This window comes from Telmatherina bonti, assembly GCF_933228915.1.
Source record: "Telmatherina bonti genome assembly, chromosome: 6".
NCBI lineage: Eukaryota > Metazoa > Chordata > Actinopteri > Atheriniformes > Telmatherinidae > Telmatherina > Telmatherina bonti.
In genome coordinates, this window is record NC_136624.1 from 10,412,771 (window position 1) to 10,425,318 (window position 12,548).

The 12,548-nt window shown below is 37.1% G+C and overlaps 2 protein-coding genes across 2 annotated transcripts; both read right to left on the minus strand.

Annotated features, from left to right (window-relative positions):
* Positions 1–1,961: 1,961 nt before the first annotated feature.
* tp53rk (TP53 regulating kinase) lies at positions 1,962–4,062 on the minus strand. Its single transcript, XM_079242962.1, has 2 exons — positions 3,843–4,062; positions 1,962–2,477 (listed from the first exon to the last, which is right to left on the minus strand). Exons 1-2 carry the CDS (start codon positions 4,045–4,047, stop codon positions 1,990–1,992), a joined length of 693 nt encoding a protein of 230 aa, XP_079099088.1. The 5' UTR covers positions 4,048–4,062; the 3' UTR covers positions 1,962–1,989.
* Positions 4,063–5,667: 1,605 nt separating this feature from the next.
* Positions 5,668–11,538, minus strand: LOC306757744 (ubiquitin-conjugating enzyme E2 variant 1-like; the record flags this gene model as incomplete). The annotated part of the gene is made up of 4 exons (XM_079242870.1): positions 5,668–6,849; positions 8,225–8,350; positions 10,277–10,425; positions 11,517–11,538. 4 exons carry the CDS (start codon positions 11,536–11,538, stop codon positions 6,703–6,705), a joined length of 444 nt encoding a protein of 147 aa, XP_079098996.1. The 3' UTR covers positions 5,668–6,702.
* Between the last annotated feature and the right edge of the window lie 1,010 nt (positions 11,539–12,548).

The window sequence follows — 12,548 nt, forward strand, 5'->3', positions numbered from 1 at the left end:
TGCAAAAATATAATTCAGTAATATAAGACACTAAAATTTTCATTTATTATTACTTTAGTCAATTTCAGCTTATTTTACATTTTGTTCTTTTCCTTCTTTAATGAAAGGGTATGAATAAATATGAGCACAACTGTATATATATATATATATATGTATATATATATATATATATATATATATATATATATATATATATATATATATATATATATATATATATATATATATATGCATATATATATATATATATATATATATATATATATATATATATATATATATATATATGCATATATATATATATATATATATATATATATATATATATATATATATATATATATATATATATATACATATATATATATATATGAGTATATGTATATATATATATATATATATATATATATATATATATATATATATATATATATATATATATATATATATATATATATATATATACTCATATATATATGTAAACTGACTGTGAGAAGTTGGAAAGGAAGCAGGCTGTAGTTTGTGCCTTAATATGTCGAAGTGATTTCTGGATGTAGAAAAACCCGTGTAAAACGCGGAGCAGTACAGCTCCAAGTCTCCTTAAGTTCTGCTACAGATTTATAGACCAGGATATGAACACAAAGGCCTTTTAAAAGGGTCCTAAAAGGCTAAATATTTGGTTATAGCTAATAGAGAGGGGATATTTTTGTTTTATATTCTATAATAGCTTCAGTATTTATTATGAATGTATGTGTAAATATGTCCCCTTCTTTTTTTAAACTGACTGTTTTGTAAAAAATGTCAATAAATGGATGATTAAATGCATTTTAAAGGATGAATCTGCAGATTTATTCAGCACTGACAAGATGTAGTGTTCAGTTTTTATCTGCAAACTGTCATCTATATTTACTTGTTGAATAGTTTTAAAACACATCTTCATTGAGCTGTCACATATTATAATTATACTGCATTAGTTTGCAGTAATAATACTAAGAACAGAAAGAAAAAAAACTTTACCTGATGCATTAACTCTACTTTCTGACACTGAAACTGCTTTTTGAGCCGACGTAAACATCAGTTCACTAAACAGGATGAGCAGAAAATGCTCCTTACCAGAGAGTCTGACTGTCACTTCGTTTCCTGTTGGAAGGTTGGAAATTCCACTTGTGATACTAGGAAAAAACCTCTTACGACTTTGTTATTCCTTCCCGAGTGAGTGGAGATCTGAGAAATGAACTCCACCCTCTGTTCTGCAAAAACAAGCAGATCATGAACGAGCTGTGTCGCCTGCAGGCGCAGACGCTCCAGCTGAAAACACCAGACCTAACAAAACTGCTGCACCAGATAAGTCTTTTTTCTGATGCATGTGAAACATAATGGAAAATGAACCCTGCAGCTTCTATTCATCTCATGTGGTAGAAGCAGAACTGGAAAAGTTGATCAGGTCTCACATGAATCCAAGCAGAAGTCGGCTGCTGTGATTGACAGTCCAACACTTTACATGAAGGAACTTTTTTTAAACTAAAAATATAAGTGCAATAAAGTAAATACTAAGTAATGATCAACTGTTGGGATGTCAAGATTTTAATTACAGTCATTCACAAGTAGTTCCCCAAAAGTTCTCTTCTCGTCATCATATATATGAAAACGTTGTTCCACTTATCAGATAGTTATCAGAAGAAAGTGCACCTTGTGCGACATGTGCATTCAGACATTTAGAAAAGGTAAATAAGTACACCTGTAGAGGTTAAAGTGTGTTTTATACAACACGATTCAGGATACATGTATGTCTGAAGAACATCATGTCAACCTCAATGTTGCAAGAGCTGCTCTCTCTGATACACATCCGTCCAAAAACTGTTAAAAATGAAGAATCAGTCGAAATATTTTAAGCACTGAACACCTTTTATTTGATTTTTGACACATTTTTAATCTTTTTTTAAAAGTTGTAAAATCCTAGAGGAGTGTCCATGTAGAGAGCATAAACAATCACCCCACCATGGACCTCTTCCTGCCTCTCAGCCGAACCTCATCGAGCTTTTTAATCACTGCTGATGACTTCCTGGATGACTGGGAGTAGCTCTTCAGCAGCTTCTCAAACAGTAGTTCTGTGTTGGGGTGAGTACTGAGAAAAGCCTTCTCCAGAACAAACAAGTCCACCCCCTTATCCTCTGGCAAAGCTGAAATGTAGCTCAGGCCGAAGTCGATGAGGACCAGGTCAGGCTTGGTGTCCGCTTGGCCACGTCTCAGCAGCATGTTAGAGGTGGTCAGATCTCCGTGGATGATATCTTCGTCGTGCATTTTGGCCAAAACTTGGCCCATCTGCTCAGCCAGCCACTGCAGCTCCTCCGTCTTACGGGACTCGGACTGTTGATGTGATACGATGTGGTCTCGCACGGTTGAAGAATCCACGATTTCCTCCAGGAAAATACAGTGGGAGGTGTAGTCCACAAAGTAGACGACAGGAGCAGATATGCCTGCAGAGAAGAAGACTGAACTTAATTAAATGCGCCCGGATCTCAAGCAAGAAATTTAATGAAGCAAATAATGTTATTTCAAATCAAATAAAACCAGTAAAATAATAATTTCTGTCATTTAAAATGTAATAAATGTGATATACAGTTGTGCTCATATGTATTCACCCCCTTTCATTAAAGAAAAGGCTGAATTTACTACAGTCACTCAGATAACTGGAGACTTAAAAAAAGGAACAATAACTAAAAATGAGGCAAAATATAATTTAGTAATATAAGACACTGTTTTTTCATTTAATTGAGTTGAAAAAAGAAAAACAAACAAACAAATTGGTCCTGGACAAATTAGAGCACTTTTCTTTTGAACAGTGGGACAAAATACCTGTCAACAGGTGCAGAAGTCTGACTGAAAGGAACAGAAAACACCTGACTGGAGCGGAAACATTAAAGGATTGTTCAACAAAATATTAGTTTATGACTGATGTAATATGTAATAAATTATCTTATTTGTTTGCTTTTTGAAAATAATATTTCTATTGAACCGGAATTAGAAAATAATGTAATGATTTTCATAAAATTTTTATTTACTATTACTTTAGTCAATTTCAGCTTATTTTACAAGCAGCTGTTTTTTTTCCTTCTTTAATGAAAGGGTATGAATAAATATGAGCACAACTGTACTTCAGTGTCTATGTTTTATATGCATCCTGAAATGTTTAAATTATTTCCTGTAGAAATAAAAGAAATGTAAACTTTTTTTTTTTTTACCATTCAACATCCAACAGACACTGTAAATTTAAATAAATGCATATAAACATGCGTTAAATTGTATTAAATGTTGTTAAATTGTATTAAATTGTGTTAAACTGTATTAAAATGGGTTAAACTGTATTAAAATTGTGTTAAACTGTAATAAATTGTGTTTAATTGTATTAAATTGTGTTAAATTATGTTAAACTGTCTTAAAATGTGTTAAACTGTTTTAAAATTGTGCTAAATTGTGTTAAGCTGTATTAAAATGTGTTAAATTATGTTAAACTGTATTAAAATGTGTTTAACTATTAAAATTGTTAAATTGTATTAAATTGTGTTAAATAGTTAGTGTTAAATGTTGTATTAAATTGTGTTAACTTGTGTTAAATGTTGTATTAAATTGTGTTAACTTGTGTTAAATGTTGTATTAAATTGTAATAAAATTGTGTTAGTTAAATGTATTAAATTGTGTTGAACTGTATTACAATTGTGTTTAATAGTATTAAATTGTGTTAAATAGTACTAAATGTTGTTATACTGTGTTAAATGTTGTATTAAATTGTGTTAAATTGTAATAAATATTGTATTATCTGGTGACAGATCAGAGGAACTAACCTGCTTTGCGGCAGCGGACTATAGAACGAACTTCCTGCAGCGTTCTGCGGTGGGTCAGTTTCTCGTCCATCTCGGGGTGTCGGTACCGTTTCGGGAACCTTTCTTTGACAATTACCAGTTTTCCTAGAAACTCTGTCCGGTAAACTCGAGCTTCAGCTCCTTGTTTTATTAACTCTGTTTTACTCAGAAACTGGTGGACCGCCATGCTTCTTTTTCTTCTTCTTCTTCGTGGCTTTCTTCTTCTTCTTGCTGTTTATTTGTAAACAACGACTCGGCGCATTACCGCCACCAACAGGTACAAACAGAAACTCTTCTGAAGCGCGCAATAAAAAAATAAAAAAAACATGAACAGAAAACAAAAAGAAAACAAATTGAATTAGTATTTAGTAAAAATGACTAGAGATTATTTTGTTGTGAAATTTTGCTGTTTAAATAAAACTGAATCGAAATTAAATACCTTTATCTAAAATCTTAACGCACTCCTGAAATATTTTTAAAAAGTATCTTTTCTCCATCTTTTTATAGTATTTACACACAACACACATACATTCAACAGTTTGATCAAGCATATAGTCTGAGTGTAATTTCTTTTCCAGAATTTCCCAAGACAGATTTTAAAGCGTTCTACACTGTGCTCATCTGGGATGATGAGGCCTGATGCTGTCACACACCTACAATATTAAATATTATCAAAACTACTTATCTGTTTATGTATTTAATTAAAGTTTTTCATCATAAATGTGTGGAAAGCAGCTGAAACTTGGCCATGATATTCCACTTTGGTCTTTAATGTAAGAAAAAAATAAATAAATAAATAAATAAAAAACCGGCCAACAATGTATTTACCTGCTGCGGAAATCTTATAAAATACCTCAAACTATTTAATATGTGCTTTATTGATCTTTTTATTGAGTTTTTCACCCTTTTATGTGTTGGTTCTACAGATGTCAGTGAACAACAAAAGCAGCATGTCCGGCTCTGTGAAAACCTCTGCTAAGATAATGTAGATCCCTGCTCTACATGAAATCTACACAAATAAATACAAATGTATGTGTAATAAACAAACTGATAATGTGGATAGAGGTGTACTAGAAGATTTGTATTATAGATAGTAAAATATTTTGGTTGATATCCAGTTATAAGTAAGCATATTTTTGTGAATGAATAGTTTACATGATAGGATGTAACATGAATGGACATGACATGCATCCATTTACTTATGTAAAAATGGATGTAAAGAGATTTTAAATATGTAAATACCTTGTATTCCTGGGTTGTACTGGAGTGCTGTGTAACTTTTCACAAGTTTTTGTTTTTGATATAATTGTGTCAGACCCCAGGAAGAATAGCTGTAGCTTGCTACAGCTAATGGGGATCCTTAATAAACTAAACATTTGCTGTGGAGCAGGCGGGTGATCGATTAAGCACTGAGTATTATCCATCACAGGATGTCACATGACAGGTTTGTCTTGATGCCCTCTGTGACGCTGTCTTGCTCCCAGCAGGATTTATTTCTTCTTCCATCAGGCTTTTAAATGCTAGTAACAATGCTTTGTGTGAAGTTATGTTTTTTCTCTCAATCTTTAATATAATTATCTATTTATTCCTGCCGTTACACGTCACTGATGGTAAAACTGTGATGCTTCATGGCTAGATCCTCTCATGAAGTTGTGTCCTGCTCATCGGTGGATATGTGTAAAATACATATGTCCCTCTTGTCCTTTCCTGTGGTCCATAAACAGAATTACCTCTTGGGGAAAAACAGTTTTCTGCATCTGCATCAATAAAGACACATTTTCGTGCAAAAGTAATAACGTTTATTACAAATAATATCATGCCACAGGTCACCGTCACCCTGAAAAGATTCAACCCGTTATAAAATAAACATCCAAAGCAGACCATGGTGTTCAGCGGGCTGTGTTCACAACCCAACAATTTCACAGGTCAGCCCAGAGACCAAAGAAACTAAAACAAGACACCAAAAACAGGAAAGAAAAACAAAAATCAGAACGTCCCGTTCCACACAGACTGACATACAACAGTGGTCCTGAAAAGGTGCCACAGACACAAACTGGTCCTCGCAGAGAAGAAGCACCTGCAGACCCGCCCACCCCTTCTGCTCTTCCTCCCTCTCATCATCACAAAGCACGATGAATCATATGGCACAGAAAAGTCTGGAACACGGAAGACAAGGCAGCAGTGCTGTGCTCGTAGATGCACTGCATCCGTCGTACAGGACGTGCGTTTACTGAAGGAATGCCCCCTGAAATTCACATCATCAGGATATTGTGGAAGCTGCGGGGGAGGCGTGACATCAGTGCAGTGTGGCAGACCAGGCGAATGGAGAAACCAGTTGGGGTTTTACTGGTTTTAAAAGGACCGTTTTCAGCATGATGTTGAAGTTTGGAGACATGAATAAAAGAAAACCCAACATACTTGTGAGATCCCAGAACACATGACCAGTACATTCTACCAGTACCAGGTTGCAAGCTACTTTACAACCTGGATTTGAGACACAATCACAGAAGGAGAACTTATTGTTTCTAGCTTTGCTGAGCCTGGTCTGCACCATGAACTGGGAGAACTGGGAGAGCTGCGCACTGATTGGGGAGGTTGGGTTCGCCTGCACAACCTTCTCTCTGTTCGATGAAAAGTTCCTTAAGAAGATGTCTTGGATAACATGAGAAGTTTTGGGTGTGTGAGGAATATCTTGTGTATTCATGTGTTTGTGTACCTCAGTAAGTGTGTGTGTGTGTGTGTGTGTGTGTGTGTGTGTGTGTGTGTGTGTGTGTGTGTGTGTGTGTGTGTGTGTGTGTGTGTGTGTGTGTGTGAGAAGGGGGGCTGGACAGCAGCAGGAGCCTCAGTTGCTGTACACCTGGCCTTCAGGTGGTTGGGAGAGGCGGTTGTTCTCTTTCGTCATCATGTGCTGTCTGAGCTCCTGCAGGACCGTCCTGATGTTGTAGGAGTTTTTCCACCGAGACAGCGACGACACCGCCTTCATGTCCACCTAATGGAGGGGGGGGGGGGGGGGGGGGGGGCAGTTAATGTCTGCTTGTCTTTCTAATCAATACATTCCCAAGAAGACTTTTTTAAAAGTATTTATTTCATTTTAAATTCCCTGAATTGATTTCTGGACAGATGCCCTTCCCGTTAACACGAATATCATCCTGTATCGCACCAGTATGGCCAAAATTCCTCTCCAAAAGCTCCACCAGCTGCTCTCCTCACAGCCCAGACGTCTACATAGGAGATGCTGCACAATGCAACACACCACCTATCGGCTTTTTGTTTGTTTGCTTTTTTCCCTTCCCACCCCATAATATCACCTGTGTTAAAATACAAAGAATTAATACCATAATGTTTGTTGCAAAGAACTGGGCTAAGTTCTCCAACTTTCTAACAAATACAGCTACACTAAGTGTTGAAGTGCTCCTCGAAGAGCTGAGTCTTCAGCTTGCTCTAAAAGTAGACAGGGACTCTGCAGCGGACAGAGTTTGGGAGGTCATTCCACCATCGTGGCACAACAGAAGAAAAATACATTTATTCTGTATTGATCCTCTCAGATCAGCCTCTGCCAGAAACAAGCACAAGAAAGCTCCGCCCCATGTTCTGCAGGCCGCGTCTGATTGGTCACCTGCTAGGAGCAGTTATAATGAGCAGTGAAGATGGGCGTGGCTTTATTCTCGTGAACATGACCAATCACTGAATCCCTCCCCCAAGACGTCACTAAGGTTTAGAAGTAGAAAAAACTCTCGAAAACCAATCGTTTTTCATCGCCATGGAAACCCAACATAGAGTGCTTGAAAACTCAAACATGCGTTTAAGTGATAACAAACGGCGCCGCTCATACATCTGATGGGTATTCAACACTGTAGAAAGCTCAGAAAACTAGATGTGACGATATGCTCCTTTTCCCGATTCGATTCGATTCCGATTTTTTGGATGCCGATTCAATTTAAATTGCAATTCTCACAATTCTTCGATATTGCTAATTTTTTATAGATTAAAAGCAAAAAAAAGTGTATAAAACTTTTTTTTTTTGCTCGTCATTTTTCTTGGTTTCGATTAGGAAAAAGAACACAGTAGCCAGATCATCATTCTGCTGCTATAATGCCCAAGATGACAAGTAAAAAGATCAATAAAAACAATAAAAATGACCAAAATTTTGTAAAGGATTATATTTATTTGAAAAAAATAGATTTTTTTAAAGAAAAAAATCGATTTTAAAACTGTAAAGCAAAAAAAAATCCCAATTTTCGATTTTTTGATTCGATTTTCCCACCCTTAGATATAGCATCATAGAGCCGCTTTAATGTCCAACACAGTGGCCATAATCCCAGTAAACATAAGATCGAGGAATATTGATGATTCTGGACACTCACCACACCAGTTGAACCGTTCACACCCGTCAGGTTGATCTTGTTGACAAAACGGACGTGAGGCGGATGTTCTGGATATCTGGTGCCGCAGTCTATTTTCAGGCTGTATATCTTGCCTTCATAAACCGTCTGAAACAGACAAGAAAAATGACAAAAGATCAGCTCTGTAATGAATTCATAGAGCTTACTGACACGTTAGAACAGCCGATAGCTTTACACTTCAGGTATGAGCTACCAAGCTTGTGTTCACTCAAGCTGCTCCAGCTGTTTAGTAAGATGTTCCAGAGGTGCTGCAAATACATGCTTAAGTAAAAATTGCCAGAAAATGTGGCTAAAAGTATTTAAAAGGAATTTATCAGTAGATATGGCAGCATGAAGGCCAAACAAAACAACAAAATCAAACTTATTACTAACAGTACCTTATAGAAATAACAGATTAATAGTCACCAAACTTCTGTTTTGGTCCCACCCTGCATCATAAACGTCCTCTTGGTTTTATTCCAGACATAGACCATTATTGTTGGTAGTTTTAGACACACACAAAACCTTCTGCTAACTTGATAATCTTTCACTGCTCCTGGACATTATGAATTTAAGCTCTCTGATTGGTGGAAAGTCTGAAAGGAAGTGGCTTAATCATTTCCAGGTCAATATAGAGGCCTCTCAGGAACACAGTAGTGATAATGATCTTTTTTTATTGTTAAAATGTGATAAATAACGTTGTCATTGTGGAGTTACCGTTGCAGGGATTTAAAACTCCAGTCCTCCAGCGCCACTATCCTGCATGTTGTTGTTGTTTCCCTGATCGACACACCTGATACCAATCAAACAGCTTGTTGTCAAGTTCTTCACAATGACCATTCATTTCAGTCAGGTGTGTTGCAGCACAGGAACCACAAGAACCTGCAGGACAGCAGCCCTCGAGGACGAAGGTTTGATTCCTGTGCCGTATAGAGTCTCTTTGTAAACACTAGATATAAACCGCCTGGATGAGATAAAAAAAAATCCTGGAAAACTTCCACAAATCACTTAAAGCAGTGATTCCTGTTTCCAGTCCTCCTGATCTAAACTCCTGCAGGTTTTAGTGCTTTTCTGGTACATCTGATGCAAATGAAAAGGTTCTCCAGCAATTTGTCGCCAGCTTCTCCAGCAGCCTGTTAATGAGCCATTGTGTGTCAGTCAGGTGTGTTGCAGCGGGAGCCTCACAGGTACACATCAATATGTAAACATCAGTGTTTACATGACATTAATGTACAGGGACCACATAACAAAACAACAATGGCACAGACTTCTGAGCATACTATATAGCAGCAATAGAATAGAAAAGAAGTATTTTATTAATCCCAACTTGGGAAGTTTAGTTGTTGCAGCCTCCATGTATATTAGTGTTTATAACACAAGCAAACAGAACAGTATGGTAGGTAGTATCAGTAGTAGTAGTATTTAGTAGTATATAGTAGTAGTGTATCAGATACAGTGTATGTACTACATGTATTTATGATAACCCAATTTTTCCCAGAATTCCTCTCCTTTTTCCCCTCTGAAGCTCCAGTACAAAGGTCGCTGTCTCCATGTGGTGAATTGAAGCTATACTATAAAAGAGCTTCAGGGTGGGTGGTTTTGGTTGGAACCAGCATTTGGTGATTGCCTTTTTACTGGTAGCCAAAATAATTCCCAGCAGATATGTGCCATTTTTATTTATTCATTCAGACAGACTTCTAAAGGACAGGAAAAAACAGAAGATATGGCAACAGCCTGCAGAGCCCACCCCACATTCCCCCCTGCAAGAGAAGTGTGACGCGCTACATCTCAATTTCTGTTTTAGAATAATAAAAGAGTCTAACTATATTTTTCCAGCAATATTCTCCCCACAATAATTTGTAGTGGAGGATGTATTTTTCCTAAACAGAAGGGCCACTATACTTTTAAGAGATGAGAATTGAATGGTTCCACTTTTGAGCTGGTTCCCAATTTACCAGAGCATCAGAATCACCCCCGACATTGGCACATCACATCCCGACATCCAAACCAGCAATGCCATCAAAAATAGCTCACCTTGGCAGGGCCGATGATCATTCCATTCCAGTGAGTTAGCATCATGTCGTCGTCATCTGCAAGGCCCCAGCTCACCGTACCATCTCCACCACCCTTCTGACCTTCTTCCAGCTCCTCCAGCAGCCGAAAGCTGCGAGGAACTACAACACCTTTCACACACGACAAGAAGAAACATACATGTGTTGCAAGGAGATAGTTCCCACTATGCAAAATGATTTGCATGAATATAAGTTCTTGGTGAAAGAAAGAAACTTAAAACATATTCATGCATTAAAAAAAAAAATCTGTTTATGTAAAACAAAGCATCAAAATGAAATGCAATAAGCGTGTTAGATCTAAAGATGTTTTGCTTCTTATGACAGTAACAATTTATTCAAGCGATGATAGCTGGTTGTGTTTGCAGCTGTGGATGTATGCATGCAAATGTTTTTCCTATTTTTGTAAGGATTTGTATCTGCGTGATTGTATCTTGAAACTTTCAGGAAATACTGGTTTTCTGATGACAGATTAATCTGCCTAAACCTCATCTTGTCTGTTTTACAGTAGGATTAATCTGTGGTTTTATACAACTGTTTTTCAGTTTATTACAAGTGTGGAAACTTCTGTCAGAGAGAAAAATATAATTATAGAAGCTTTTAGAAAATTAGCAAAAGGTAACAAAGAGAGACAGGATGTGAGAAGGTAAAAGAAAGAAAGAAAATGGTCAAACAGGTTTCATACTCGAGAAAAGTGAGTTGCATTTACATGGTTTTACATTTATTTTTGATATTCCAAGACATATAAACATTGGAGTTTAATTTAAAAAAGGTGCTACCTCCTTGAAATGATTTAAGAGTGAATTAAATGCAGGTACTTTTTCAGTAAAACCGTGGAAAGTCGTGTATGATGGTAAAAAAAATGTGGCTAATATTGAAGCTAACTGCGGGCGTCTCCGTACGGAAGCCGACACGGACCAAACAAACCCCGGCTTCATCCAACATGTAAACTAAACATTTTACTCATTCATCGCGTCTTCTGACCAGTCTGTGAGACAGTAAGAGAGAAAGTCTGTTGCAGACGACCCAAACACCGAGGGCCAGCTTGATTTACCGCTTAGTTAAACAGCATTTGCAGCGTTTTCTTTTACCTACTCATAAAAACTCCTCATCCATCCCGGACGTAATCTGGTTTGCTGGAAATCACACACATTAAGAAAAACAGTGATAACATCTTGTCAAAACTGTTCGGAGAGCAAAATTACCTGATCCGACGGCTGCAGCCATCTTTATCTTTACGTGGCGGAAGCGCGTGCGTACTTCCGCGTGTGTACTGCAGCAGTTCAGTCCCACCCCCACATGAAATGAATAAAAAGTCATTAAAAATCACTACATGCTGCTGATGAGGTCTACAAAGTTTAATCTGGAGCAGGAACAGACATATGACTGTGGCACGTGCACATGATTCATGAAATAAATGTGGAAACATGACAGCACTGCTACACAAAAGTATTTCTAAAGGATTTTTTATATATAAAGAAAGTAAAATTCAGCAGGAAGTATATAGTAAATAAATATAACTGAAACTGAAATTAAATCTGACACTTGAATTAGGCCTTTCTGTGTACAGTTTACATGTTCAGTCTTTGTATAAGGACAAAATATCAGTTCAATTTAATTCAATTCAGCTTTACTTGTATAGCGCCACTTCACAACAATGTTGTCACAGGGCACTTTACATACACGAATCAACATACACATAGTTTCGAGCCAATTCATACACATCCTATAATAGAAACCAACTGATTGCATCGAGTCATGACTTCGATCCAATCCCCCATCCTGAGCTGCATGAGGCGACAGTGGGAAGGAAAAAAACTCCCCTTTAACAAAAAGAAAACCTCCGGCAGAACCGGCTCAGGGAGGGTAGCAAGCGGCAACCTCCAGCGGTTAAAAGTGAAGCCAATGCGGAAGCGCATAAAACTGCAGTTCCACCTTCATCCACTAAGGGCTGCAAAACAGAGCAAATCCCCATAGACTCCCATGTTAAAAAGACCAACTTCACAGCAGAAAGAAACATGTTTACAGCCTGTTTCAAATATCCATTTTCGGTTTAATAGGTCAGGTTTGCCTTCATGACAACTGTGAGGGGAGTGAATTTTCTTCTAACTCGCACGTTTTAAAGTAATTTAATCTCAAAGTTCGTCATATTTAGGGGCATGTCCTTTTGACTGACAGGTACCAATCTCCCGCTTTAAGTAAGAAGAACATAGAACAACCACAGTTTTTAGCCAGTT